This window comes from Zootermopsis nevadensis, unplaced genomic scaffold (assembly GCF_977971745.1).
Source record: "Zootermopsis nevadensis isolate Lab colony 2312 unplaced genomic scaffold, Znev_1.0 Znev_ptg000011l, whole genome shotgun sequence".
In the NCBI taxonomy this organism is placed as follows: domain Eukaryota; kingdom Metazoa; phylum Arthropoda; class Insecta; order Blattodea; family Termopsidae; genus Zootermopsis; species Zootermopsis nevadensis.
In genome coordinates, this window is record NW_028259143.1 from 16,974,869 (window position 1) to 16,987,740 (window position 12,872).

Consider the following 12,872-nt stretch of genomic DNA (forward strand, 5'->3'; position numbering starts at 1 on the left):
CTTGTAGAAAAATTGTCGCACATTTTCACATAGATCTATTCTTCAAGTCCCACTACCCAGTCCCTGGATGAGAAAAATACTCTAACTGAAAATGTAGTCATGTAAGGTACGTTCTTTTTTAATCATTATAAATAATAACATAATTTTATTTTATTTTTCAGTGCATCATACACTGCATTTTTCAAGAGATGCGTATGGTAAGATGATAATACATAACCTCACAAAATTTGTTGTAGAGTGCTTATAAATTGGATTACAAATTTTATCTAATATTTATTACAATTTATCAGTTAGATGACTCAGCAGAACCGGACAAATCAATGGTAATAAAAGTAATGACCAAGAAGATTCGTGACCCAAAAGTGAGAGACTTTATTGAAGAATCTGTTGAAGACTGTTTTGAGTTATTGGAGATGGGTGAGTAACGGAGTACACAAAATGCTTTAAATGTTCATGTACTTTGAAATAGTGTGTACAAAAGTATAACAAATTAAGATGTATTAAAGAAAAGTTAATGTAATTTTATATTTCAGATAACAAAAGAAATAAATGTGAATATTCCAAGAATTTAGCTTTGTGTCTTGAGGAGAAAGGCAGAAGGGTAAGATATCTCTGTGTTCAAATCTGTATCTAGCTTTATATACGAAGTGTTTTATGGTCATGAAATATTACAGATTATCTCACAAATTTAGTGCGAAATGTTATATAGGTTACTTATGGGTCTTCTCAAAATTCTGTCATTAACCTAAAAATTGAGTGATAAAAATATACTCATTTGTAAATACGAGGTGCGATCGGAAAGTTTCAAGACTGCGCCTATAAAAACCCGTACACTTATCTCAGATATTAAATTCATCCATCACCCTCGAAGTAGTTCCCCTGGGAGTGAACACAACGATCCCAGCGCCGCTGCCAAGCCTGGAAGCATCCCTGGAAATCTTTCTTTGTCAGCCTGTCAAGCACCATCTGCGATTCTGCCTGAATCTCTTCTATCGTCTCAAATCTCCTTCCCTTTAGCTGAATTTTCATCTTTGGGAAGAGGAAGAAGTCACACGGAGCTAAGGAGGGTGCGGGATGACGGCCATGGTGTTTGAGGCCAAAAACTGCCGAACTTTGAGGGCGGTGTGCGCTGGCGCGTTGTCGTGATGCGTCGCATGTGGAGTTCTTCCTTTAGAATCAGCTGACAGGTCCCATAGCCTATCCCAACAATGTCGCACAAGTCGTTGATGGTACGACGTCGATCTTCGTAACATTTTCGGTCGTTGTGCTCGAAGATGGTCGTCCAGAACGCTCGTCATCATCGACAGAGGTTCGGCCATTTTTAAAACGTGAATGCCACACAAAAGTTTGTGCACGACCCATTGCGGACTCCCCAAATGCTTGCTTTAGCATTTCATAGGTTTCCGTAGCCGTTTTGGCGAGTCTTTGGCAAAATTTGATGCACACGCCATTCCGAAATCGCAGGAGGGTCGGTGTAATGCACTACCAAAACGCCCGTAACTAAGAAACAAATGCTAATTCGATGATGCCGGCTGGCACACTGATTCACTATGAATGTAGGCCGCACCCCCTAGCGGCAGAAGCTCGTACTACATCCGGTTCGCCCTCTATTGACACAGTCTTGAAACTTTCCGATCGCACCTCTTATCACAATGTGTAGTTAGTCCATATTTAAGTTTGTATGTAATTTAAGCAGCCTCAAGGCTGATCAGTGATGAAATAATAATCAGCCTGGCCCCAGAAATATTTGTTTCTACAATTTGATTGTCAAATTCTATATAACATAACCTATATTTCAGTTTCATTGCTTGCTGTTTACGATGGCGTGGTGGGGCATGGGACTGGGGGTGTGGTATTGATGAGTTATGGATGTCTGACAGATAGAAAATGAGTGGTTCCCTAGTAAGATAAGAGTAGATGACTTTTCCGAGCTTCTGCAAGTCTAGAATCTATTTCTGAGGTAGGGTGCACCCACATGGCAGATTCTGTTACTCGGTGATAGGTTGTTAATATAGGTTACTGTTGCAGTGGGGACCTAGAGTTTCATGTAGGCTCTGCCTCAAACTTGTGGTATGGCTCAGTAACCAAAATGATAAAAATTGCCATGTCTCAATCCCATTTCTGACGTGAAATTGTTTTTTATAAGGCTGTTGAATCACATGTCATAATTTTTGTTTTTAATGTTTCGAAATTTATTTTTATGTAGATAACTTTGTTTCTACTGTCAGACTTCTAATCTGTGAACATCTAACAGCTAATAAAAATTAGTCTCAGTTGAGCTATCTGCTTGCAGATAGCTCAATTCTCTGAGCTCCTGAGCTAAAATTTATTGTCTTAAAATATAGAGCAGCCTTTCTCAACTTATGGTACGCGAACTAAGTAAGAAAAACAAAAGATAATATTAACCTAACCTAACCTAACATTTTTTTCCCTGAATGCATTTGGTTAGTGGTACATTTAATGTGTCCAATTAGAATTATTGATATGCCAGGGGTAAAGGGTGATAATCCCAGATATAGAGAATATTCTGTCTTGAGACTGAACAGACAGTTTTCTAATTCTATTACAGAACTGTGATGATTGGGAGGATCAGAGCGACACCAAGTCAAACAAGGGAAACAGCAAGAACACAAAGAGACCAAATTAATGTAAACGTAACGACTAAGACTTCGAAAACATGATGATATTATAATAAATAATATGTTTTAAATTCAAATTTATATGAATTGAGATGAATATTTAGGTGATGGTACATAATATATATATATATATCTTATAATGCTGTATGTTATAAAATAATTGTTTTATAGATTGTTATGGTTGCATTCATGAACATTAATTGTGTAACAGAGCTTGTGATAACATTTCAGACTCTTCAAATATGACATATTAATAATATTAACACTTCTGTTAAATCATATATGTTCCTGATTCCAAAATTTAGACATCTGATCATGTACACAGTTGTGTAGAAAGCCTCACAGCAAAAATAAATTACTTGAATTAAAATTCAGGGTTTTTTTTGCAAGAGAATGATGTCATGATTATTAATATAATAGGTAATTTCATTTTTAGTACTATAGAGCTGCCAGCCAGACTCTAAAACATGAAGGTTAATATTTTAAAGTATGCTAGTGCAATGCATGGCCAGCTGGGACAGGTGTAAGGTTAAATTTTTCAACTTTATATTAATTATTATATCTCATTTTTCAAGTACTACAGACACAAATTGGCCTTTGCTGGAATAAGATCATCTGTTTTAACGTGCCACGTTATGTCGTACACATCATTGCGATTTCCAACATTTGGGCCTATAGCTTAATTGACAGACAGTTGACCTTGAAAACATTTATAAAATGCAATTCTACGACAGTAACATATGTACTTACAAAATTAGAAGATTCTAAGACATACTGCAATTTATTTGCCAAAATGGCATTCTTATGCTCTCATTAAAATCCACTTTTTAAATATTTCTCACGACATTTTTGCCGAGTGAGCACGTGGCACTGGCTGTTTTCGCCAGATCGTTTTTGTAATAGTTTTGCTGTACTGCTAATAGATGGTACCATAATATATGCGTGACATAATACGCCTCCTACGTTGCCAGTGATTGTGTGGTAGGCACGTTGGAAAAATAATGAGATGTGTTTAGGTACTATATCATTGCACAAAATCTCTTATAGAATGGGAAGGACTCCAGTTCTCGTTTCATGTAAATCCCCAAAATGACGAGTGTTATTAAAGTGAAGGTGTAGGAAGATCAGTACAATGCCCTATACAGTTTTATATTCTTATGCGTATTAGTTGTCCGCATAAATATGGGTACAATCGAAGAACTAGGTATGAATCTTTTGAGAGCATGTCGGCAAAATGACAGCACAGAACTAAAGATTCTTTTACATCAGGTCTGTATATTATATTAAGTTTTTAACACATGTTACTTTTATTGGGCTTTACTGGCTGTTGTATGAAGAATTAAACATTTTCCATCATAATTCAGCTTCAAAAGTAATTTAATTTTCATGTAATATTACATTTAAATATGGGACATAATTTTGCACATTTATTTCATTCATATTAATATATTTTAATAAGCAGTTGGTTTTTACTGCAATGTTGCTTGAAGTAATGTTTTCCTTATTGCTCACTAGTTGCATTTTGTGTGTTAACATTTGTTGTAGTTATGTAATTTATTGTTAATTTGATTATTATTTAGTTGTGCTGGATCTGTAAGTGGCTATGTGGCTGTTGATATAGCACATTAATAATAAAGAATTATTACTACTATTAACACCATGACATCTCTGTTACAAGTTATTTTAACAGATGTACTAATATGCTAACAGTTGATACTGTTACATAAATGTGCAATTTTGTGGAGAAATATAATATAAAATAAATGAGTACTGAAAATATTAAATCTGTGGAATGATAAAATGACAGGTTCTTCAAAGAGCCAAATTTGTTATACATAAGAACTGTTCAAGAAAGAAATAACTTCTTTATATTTTGTTATTTGGTTTGTATACAGAATTGCAGTTCAGTATTTTTATGTAGAACATATTACTTTTCATGTAGTGCAGTAACAGATTTGGACATCAGAAAATTTAACATCTTTAGCATTTTTCAGTGCATATATTTTACTTTTTTTACAGCTTGTTGAAACAGTCAATACACCAGGAGACATCACTTACCTTATTGGTCCTGTGGTGAAATTGCTGCCTTGTCACAATATCAGTGTTAAGAAAACTGCTTATTCAGTTCTACCAAGGTACATACAAGAGCATCATAATGAACAGTGAAATTGTGGTTATGTAAAGATGGCTCGCTCGCTGACTTCTGTGTTCTTGCACCGCGTAGTCTGGTATAGGTTTACAGATGTTTCTTCCTGCCTCTACATCGGGGCAATGAGATTTCATTGCTGGTACTCATTATCCTGATGTTGGAGGCAAAAAGCACCTCTGTAATGTTGGTAACTTTATCAGACCACGACATAACTGAGAAGACAGTGATCTTCAAACTCACTGCTGTGATAACCTCAAATCTGACAGTGATCGTAGAAATGATTGTGAAGAATAAAATTACATGATGCTGATCATTTACTGTGTTTAATGCACCCATATGATGTCACTGCCATTAACATTTTTCTTTATTTATGCTTATTAATGCCAATATTAATAAAATGTAAAGAAAGTTGAATGGAATTAAACTACTTTAACATAACCTGATCTTTACTGAATTTGGATTTATTGGGGAGATATAAATGTATGATTGATGTGCAATAAGTAACTTGACTTGATTGAATTTCTTATTATTGCTTATAGATAACTGTCAACATTTACACAAAATTTGGTAATTGATAGTATTGGGTTCCTGTATGTTATTGTTGCAAAATGTTGTCTGTCTGATGACTTGTCTGGAATAAAAAATAGTTGTGGGGTTGCAAAGATGAATAATTCCTGTAAGATTTAAATTTTGTTCATGGGGTCTTCAGATTTGAAACAAACTGTTTTCTGGACATCATCCATCGTGCAAGACTAAACAAAACCACGATGTTTCGGCGATGGTAGTCTATCTCCGTCTTCAGGTAAAACCTCTGTTGGGCTCGATCGATACAGAGATAGGGATTAGTCGGTAGAAGTTTACTAATATTTCAGGGGTGTAATCACCCCGATGATGAGGTTGCAAGCACTCTGAAACACCGACAGCAGTAATACTTAGAATTTGTGTTTTTTTTAACAGGATTTGTTCACTTCACCCAGATGCATCTTTTCTAGCTGCCAACACGATATTGCAGGACTGCAGAGATCCGAATCCTGCGGTGAAATGTTTGGCTGTGTCTACACTTTGTTCTCTTCCACCATTACTGCAGGAACACGCAGGCCATGCACTGAATGCTGCTCTGAAGGATGGAAATCCCAGGGTTCGACAAACAGCGGTGATGGGATGCTCAAAAGTGTTCAAGCATGTGCAGCATCTGATGTTTGAACAGGGTTTTGTTGATAGGTATGCGCACATTTGTATTTGTGTTGCCTTGTAATATTCATAATTGAAATTTGGTTCCATTTATGTCATTACAGCTAATATTTGATGACTTTATTTGTTGGAGCATGAACATTAAGGACAATAATGTCGCACCGTCCTTCCAGAATTACGTAAGATAACCTGTCACTAACAGATTCGACCCTCGTAACTGCTGCCTTAATTCTGCTATGAACAAAGATACCCGTCCGTAACTGATGATTGTCGTTCCTACTTCCATAGAAAAACGTGAATTTTTCCACTGCGATTGCGCCCTCCCCGTCCCATCGCACCTCCTGCACTGCCACTAAATCTAATTTATAATTCTCATATTCCATACTCTCTGATTTCATTGCCCCAGCCCTATAGAGTCTCCCGGGTGTAACGGAGTATCACTGAATTCTTGAAACACCTAAATAGACCCAGTAAAAACTTACCATATCTTACGTATTACAAAATTAAATTGTTTTATGTTCTTTGTAGATTATATGAAAGTATACGAGACAGTGATCCAGTGGTTGTAACCAGCAGTCTTCTGGTATTAGATACAGTACTGGCGTCTGAAGGAGGGGTCGTCGTTAGTCGAAACATGGCTGCTTACCTTTTACAACGACTGGAAGATTTCCCAGATCCACAGTTGGCAACGGTTCTAGAAGTCCTCAGCAAATACAAACCGCAGGAAGAGGAGGAGTTATTTAAAGAACTAAGTATGCAGACGTAATACTTCTGTTATGTTTTATAGTCGGCGCACTAGTTTTTTCAAGGGGAAGGCTAGGAGCGAGTCTCTTTTGCGATAGTATAATGCTGACTGCACCGAGGAGCTTATCGGACTGAACGCCCAAACAAAAGAAATACGCTGACCGTGCCACCTCAGGTACACAGAGTAGGGCCGTCCGCCAGCTCCTCCACCGGCCAAAAACTACTTCAGTGTCAGCTCTAATGCTTTTGAACTATTTCAGGTCACAGCAAAAATGACTTCAGAGGACAAAATAGTCTAAAAGTTCTTGATGACGATATCGAGTCATTTGAATAAAAATTTTCTTGGATATTATCCATCGTCTAGTAAAATAAAATATAAAACGACGTTTCAGAGATTGGACTCTTTCTCTGTCTTCCGGTGCCTATTCAGTTGGGCCCACTAGATAGAGCTAATCCCTATCTCCGGACCGGAGATACAGCCCAATCTCCGAAACGTTGTTTTATATTTTATTTTACTAGACGATGGAGGGTTGAATCTTCAAGATGCGAGCCTTACATGCTCACAGACGTAATCAGTTGGAACTTCGGGTACAGCACTATTGTGAACTCCAAAAAAAAAGTTAAAAAAACATAACATTTTTGCTTGGTCGAACCTGCCCCTACTGACAGTTTGGATAGCATTTGATTCCATGTAAGCGTGAAAGTCAATATAGTATCTTGAAGGCAGCGACTGAAAGTGAATTCATTGATGTGTATTTGTTTTGCATTATCTTTTTCTGTTTTGTTTCCTGTTGTTGATTTATATTTGTATAGGCAACTGATATTTCGCAAGGAGACTAATGTTTTCAGACTTTGTGCTGTGAGTGTACAGCCACACCTCGTAACGTTGCAGGTGATTGTTTACGGCAATTCTCAGGCGTTCTGCGACAAGCTGTGTTTGGGAATGTGTGACATTCTTAACTAAGCAGAGGCATAGAGGGTGGGTTAATGGCATCAGAAGGCAAAATTTCATGTATACTTAGATCTACAGAAAGAAAATCAAGGTGCCAGGAAAGAAACCCTCATTTTATACATTTTCTGTATATTGAGTTTAACAATTAGTGTCAAAAATCTTTTCAACTATAATGAAATTGTGTCAGTTACACTATACTTCAGTGGTCCACAACGTGGTGCCCGTCAAGGCTTTTTTTGGGTGCCCGCGATGTTACGGAAAGAGGTTATACTGAATAATGAAGGCTGTTCAACCACGAACATCATAAAATCAAAGCACAGATCTCTGCTTACTAATGCCCATCTTGACGATCATCCTACACTCCCAAATTTGAAAAACTGGCCGATGAAATGCAGCGCCAAACATCACACTAACTTCTCACTTGAGTAATAATAATTGTACTTATAAAACTACGTATTTTTGATTGGGTGGTTTCTCGTATCATTAAACGTCGCGTTGTTTTGTGTATTATTTGGTGTCCATATCTTATTTGTCCAGAGAAAAGAAAATTTGGCTTTGTTAATTGGTTGGTGCCCGCCACGATCTCATAAACTCTCAAATGTGCCCGTAGGCCCATAAAGGTTGGTGACCACTGCTATACTTTATTGCATTCGTGTAACATTTTTGTGTCGCAACGAACTGGCAAAATACTGATACGAGACACTGCAGCCCATTAAAGACTGCGACTACTCGAGGGCCAAACTAAATATTTTTCAAATCTGTGACATATCTAAATCTGATAAGATTTTGGGCAATAAACTTGTCTAATTGATTTCAAGTAACACCTTTACCACGCTGTTTTGAATATTTTGCACATGTTTATGTTTTTAGGTATGCTGGATCCGTTCCTCGTCCATTCTTCCAGTGCTGCTGTTGTAGTGAACTGCGTAAAGCTGTTCTTGAAGCTTACCGAAGAAAAACACCCTCACCTTAAAACTGAAATAATACAGAGAGTCGTAACTGTACTGAAGCAGTTTTTATCATCTGGATCTTCCAGAGAATCGGCAAACCACGTTCTTGACTTTGTTCTTTTGCTGACTGAAGACATTGATTGGCTCGTTCAATTTTATGATTCACCGCATCTGTTCTATCCTCAGAAATATAACACTGATTTGGAACTTGCTCTGAAAAAGCTCCGTGTATTACCGTACATATGTACAGAGTCAAATTTCAAAGAAATTTTACATACTTTGGAGGAAAAATACTGCAGAATACCAAAGACATGTACAGATTCAATTGCCTGCGTATGTTTAATATCAACTCGCATGCCTCATTTTGCTGGTTCTGAATGTCTTAATGTTTTAATTGCGCTGTTGGACAGTGGTGACCATATAGCATGTGACGGCGTTCTTAACAGATTGCAGGACTTCAACTTGGTTGGTTTCAAGGATGACGAAATAAGAACCCTAATAAGGAAAGTACTAATGAAAATCGATCTGTCTATAAAAGATGTTCCTTATATTCTCCCTATTTTATTAGGAGAATTTGGAGAACTGGTTGATGAACAGTCACCGTACGTTCTTGAATCCTTGGCTCGTAACTTTGAACTCTATGATGATGGTATGCAGAGTTTAACATTTACAGCTGCTCTTAAAATGTTTCTTAAGATGCCTGCCAAATGCCAGCACATTTTTGGAGAAATTATGGAGAAATGTCTTCACGATATGATGAGAAATGATTCAGAAAAGATGCTTGCCTTGCAGCAGAGAGCCTTGAAATATTATCAACTTCTGAAGGTAGATGTACATCTCGTGAGAAAAATGCTGATAGCACAATAGCTTTAAACAATATATTTACATGTGTAAAAGAAAAGTATACATGATACATTTTGGAGAATTAATGAAAGTAAACCGACTACAGAATGAATTATGAATACTAATTATAATTGAAATATAATTTCCTCCTCCAAGTAATAAGTGTTTCATTATTAAGCTGTGTATATACACTCCACAATGTTTGTGGGAACTTCCCGATTCAAAAATCTAATTTAGAAGCTTCGGTGTTTATGCCATTAATCTTGAAAGCTTGGATATTGTACGGTTCGACTTTCGGAAGGAGGACATCACACTTGACGAAGACGGGCCAGTCTTTGAGTCAGCTCATCTTGTTCCTGTGATACTTGGGTTGATGCCCCTATGGTTCCCATTTGTCCTTGTGGCAATTCCATGTTCAACTCCAAACTGAAAAAGGGAATGAAGGGAGAAATTTGTATTTACATTTTGCTCAGTTTTATAAATAACACATCTCTTTCCCTTTGGATTCATTAACGCAGTTCGTACAGTCCATGTCATGTGCCTGCGCTACAACAGCGTCCTTTCAAAGATACGAAGCCAGTAACCAATCTATGGGATACAAGATCCAATATAGGACTTCAGCTTATGAAGCAAAAATACTGGGGATAATGGGAACGACCCGTTCTTCAAGTGCCTGAGCACTGCGGGTCCCAACTTTACGTTGGCTCGATCTATAGACTCCTTGGACGAGGGATCGGCCCATCGCAAGGCCTCTACCTGTACACAACACAGAAAGACGCGGACAAAGGTTATGAATGTGTGGTACTTCACTTCCATGCCTTTCCTATCACTCCATACGCTCACTCACTTTTAACATCCTCGATTTAGTAACATATCAGAAAGAAATATGGAAATATTTTATGTAACTGACCTAATACTCTTGTGATATTTCACTAATTATGAAAGTTCATAAAATTTCAGGAAACAACACATTACAGGTTCTTCAGCACCTGAATCTGTGATTATCTAGCCAACTTACCCAGCTTCATCAGCGACTTGTTGCATGAGATTATCCACGTCACTCTGCGGTACAGCAGTAGTGGTTGTCTGAGACATTGTGTTCTCCATATACGAGCTCTGAACATCCAAATCTTCGAACTGATTCTCAAACTTATCCATAAGGTTTGAAATCTTTTCAAGATTCATTGATTTCATTGCCGCATCCATTGCCTTCACTACTCCAGCCATAGACTGAGTAACCTAATTACAAAAATACCATAACTTCTCAAAAGTTATTTCAAACGTTACAACTTAATATGTACAAATATAAAAGCAGGTGCACTGTAGTTTGAGATCGTTTCCTACGTCTGCCACATGCACTAACTAAAATGCCTGTTGCCCAACTTTAACCAAAATTAAAATTTGTGTCATTTTAGTAAAACTCCCCAACATAAAATTTCATGAAAACCCCATTCATCGATTTTATAGGCATCCACATGGTTGAAAATTTGTCTGTAAAACTCAAAATATTGATATGCTGCCCTAACATTGCTTGGAGAGGCTGAGGAAAACAAAAACCTCAGTCAAATGGACTCCATACTGAAAAGTAAAACAAGGTGCCTCTCAGTATTGTGAAGCATTCTTTAAACTACCCAGCATCTCAATGGAGCAAAGTACTCAGCTAGTCAAGAAATTCCATGTCTTTTATGGAACCTAAAGTTTCATTACCATGTTCACAAAAGCCTGCCTATCCTGAGCCATAACAATCTACTCTGCACCGTCCTACCCCATTTAATTAAGATCCATTTTCATGTTCACACTTAAACAATTTCTCAATGAGTTTTTTTTTAAGATTAGTGCAATATATTTCCATGATTTATTTCAGTATCACTTGAGCAAGATAAAGCAACACATCTGTAAGTTCAGAAACCATAACCTATATATTACAGGTGTTGATTATATTTTTTCAAGTAAGAACATAATTTTAAAACTATGAAAATTATGCTGCCAGATCAGTGACTGGTGTTACTATACCACTGATCACATGCATGCGGTCAAGAGATGAAGAGACTGTAGTATCAATCCAGTTGTATAATAAAAATCCATTACCCTTCTAGTGGTCAATGCTGACTGCACTCGACTGGCCACAGCATCAACTCTTGCACTCATCCTTAGATAATTCAATGATTGGTTCTTCTGACGAATGGCATTCTCTGCATGGATACGACCACCTTCAACATTGCCCTTCTGGATAGCTTTCTTACACTTCTGTTTCTCCATTCTTTCCTCTTTTTCACATTTTTTTGAATTTCTCTCCAACTCTTTTACAGCAAATTTCAGATTAAATAAATGTTCTAAGTAATTTAGTTAAAGGACCACATTTGTGTTAAGACCTAAGTTTACACAGTAAGTTTAAAAAACAAATTTTATTAAGTAAATTATGGAAATGATTAGAAGGAAACATGCAGGGATTTCAGATACTGTGAACAGCTCTAAACACCATTTGTCAATAAAATCATCTAACAGCATAATCAAATAAAATCTGAAATGGAAAATAAATATGAGCTGAATACAAATGGGATATGGCAATAATAGATGTCTGACCTGTCCCAGAAGGAATGGAATAAAAAAGTAAAGGTGTCCCACTATATTGACCTTGGCACTAGATGGAGGTGGAATGGTGAATGTAAATACACATGGCAACAGCTTTAATAATATTCAGCAAAGTTTTCGACTCTATCTAATTGATCTGAAAGGAACAAAGAAAAAATGAACTCCATCTTGTTGTACAGCAAATGCACTTTCCAAGATAGGTTAATGTATTACGAGCTACTGAAATGTAAAGTTACTATGAAGGTTAAAGAGCATAATACTGCCTGGGACCATGCACCTACTAAATTTCTTGGCATTCTTTCGCCTCAAAATACTCTTTTGTGTGTATGTTGTTCGCTTTTATTAGGTTATATCTGATTAGTTATGTCGAATTACATTTCAACTATTTCATGAAATTCGTATGTACATTTAATCTACATCAACCTATGTACCAAATCAATGTTTAACCAATACATTTTCTGGCCCAAGAATTTAATACAAAATATGTGTGTAATGTAGCGTTTTCTTCGTAATTCTAATGCATATAAATGTCAAAAGGATACTTTCCATTGCTGATGAAGACATGTAACGTCTACTAAGAAATGCTACCGAGTATTCAACTTAAGAACTTATTATTTGACAATGGCTGTAAGTTGATAATAACGATAAATAACACTTCAGCAACAAACACAATATTCACATCACATATAGACTAAAACACATTCATTCTTGACACCTTGTGCAACAGCAAATTCACAGATGACGTAACACAGATTAAAAACAATTAAGCATACGCAGAGACAGAGAAATTGGTATTAACTGTGATCTGCGGT

The 12,872-nt window shown here is 36.7% G+C and overlaps 2 protein-coding genes across 5 annotated transcripts in view; one reads left to right on the plus strand and one right to left on the minus strand.

The window, feature by feature from the left end:
- The window catches only part of LOC110828815 (AP-4 complex subunit beta-1), a 134,343-nt gene extending 124,713 nt beyond the window's left edge, over window positions 1-9,630 (plus strand). For all 4 annotated transcript variants that reach the window (XM_087347474.1, XM_087347476.1, XM_087347475.1 and 1 more), the window contains 7 exons: window positions 162-197; window positions 291-417; window positions 534-601; window positions 4,659-4,774; window positions 5,746-6,009; window positions 6,508-6,731; window positions 8,546-9,630. In XM_087347474.1, the coding sequence (XP_087203600.1) occupies window positions 162-197; window positions 291-417; window positions 534-601; window positions 4,659-4,774; window positions 5,746-6,009; window positions 6,508-6,731; window positions 8,546-9,492 (1,782 nt within the window). In that variant the 3' untranslated portion in view covers window positions 9,493-9,630. The remainder of the gene's footprint in view (window positions 1-161; window positions 198-290; window positions 418-533; window positions 602-4,658; window positions 4,775-5,745; window positions 6,010-6,507; window positions 6,732-8,545) is intronic.
- On the minus strand, window positions 9,490-12,769 carry Chmp1 (charged multivesicular body protein 1). Its single transcript, XM_022061860.2, has 4 exons — window positions 12,603-12,769; window positions 11,557-11,801; window positions 10,487-10,707; window positions 9,490-9,894 (listed from the first exon to the last, which is right to left on the minus strand). The coding sequence occupies exons 1-4, from the start codon at window positions 12,622-12,624 to the stop codon at window positions 9,777-9,779; spliced, it is 606 nt and encodes a 201-aa protein (XP_021917552.1). The 5' UTR covers window positions 12,625-12,769; the 3' UTR covers window positions 9,490-9,776.
- Window positions 12,770-12,872: the final 103 nt, after the last annotated feature.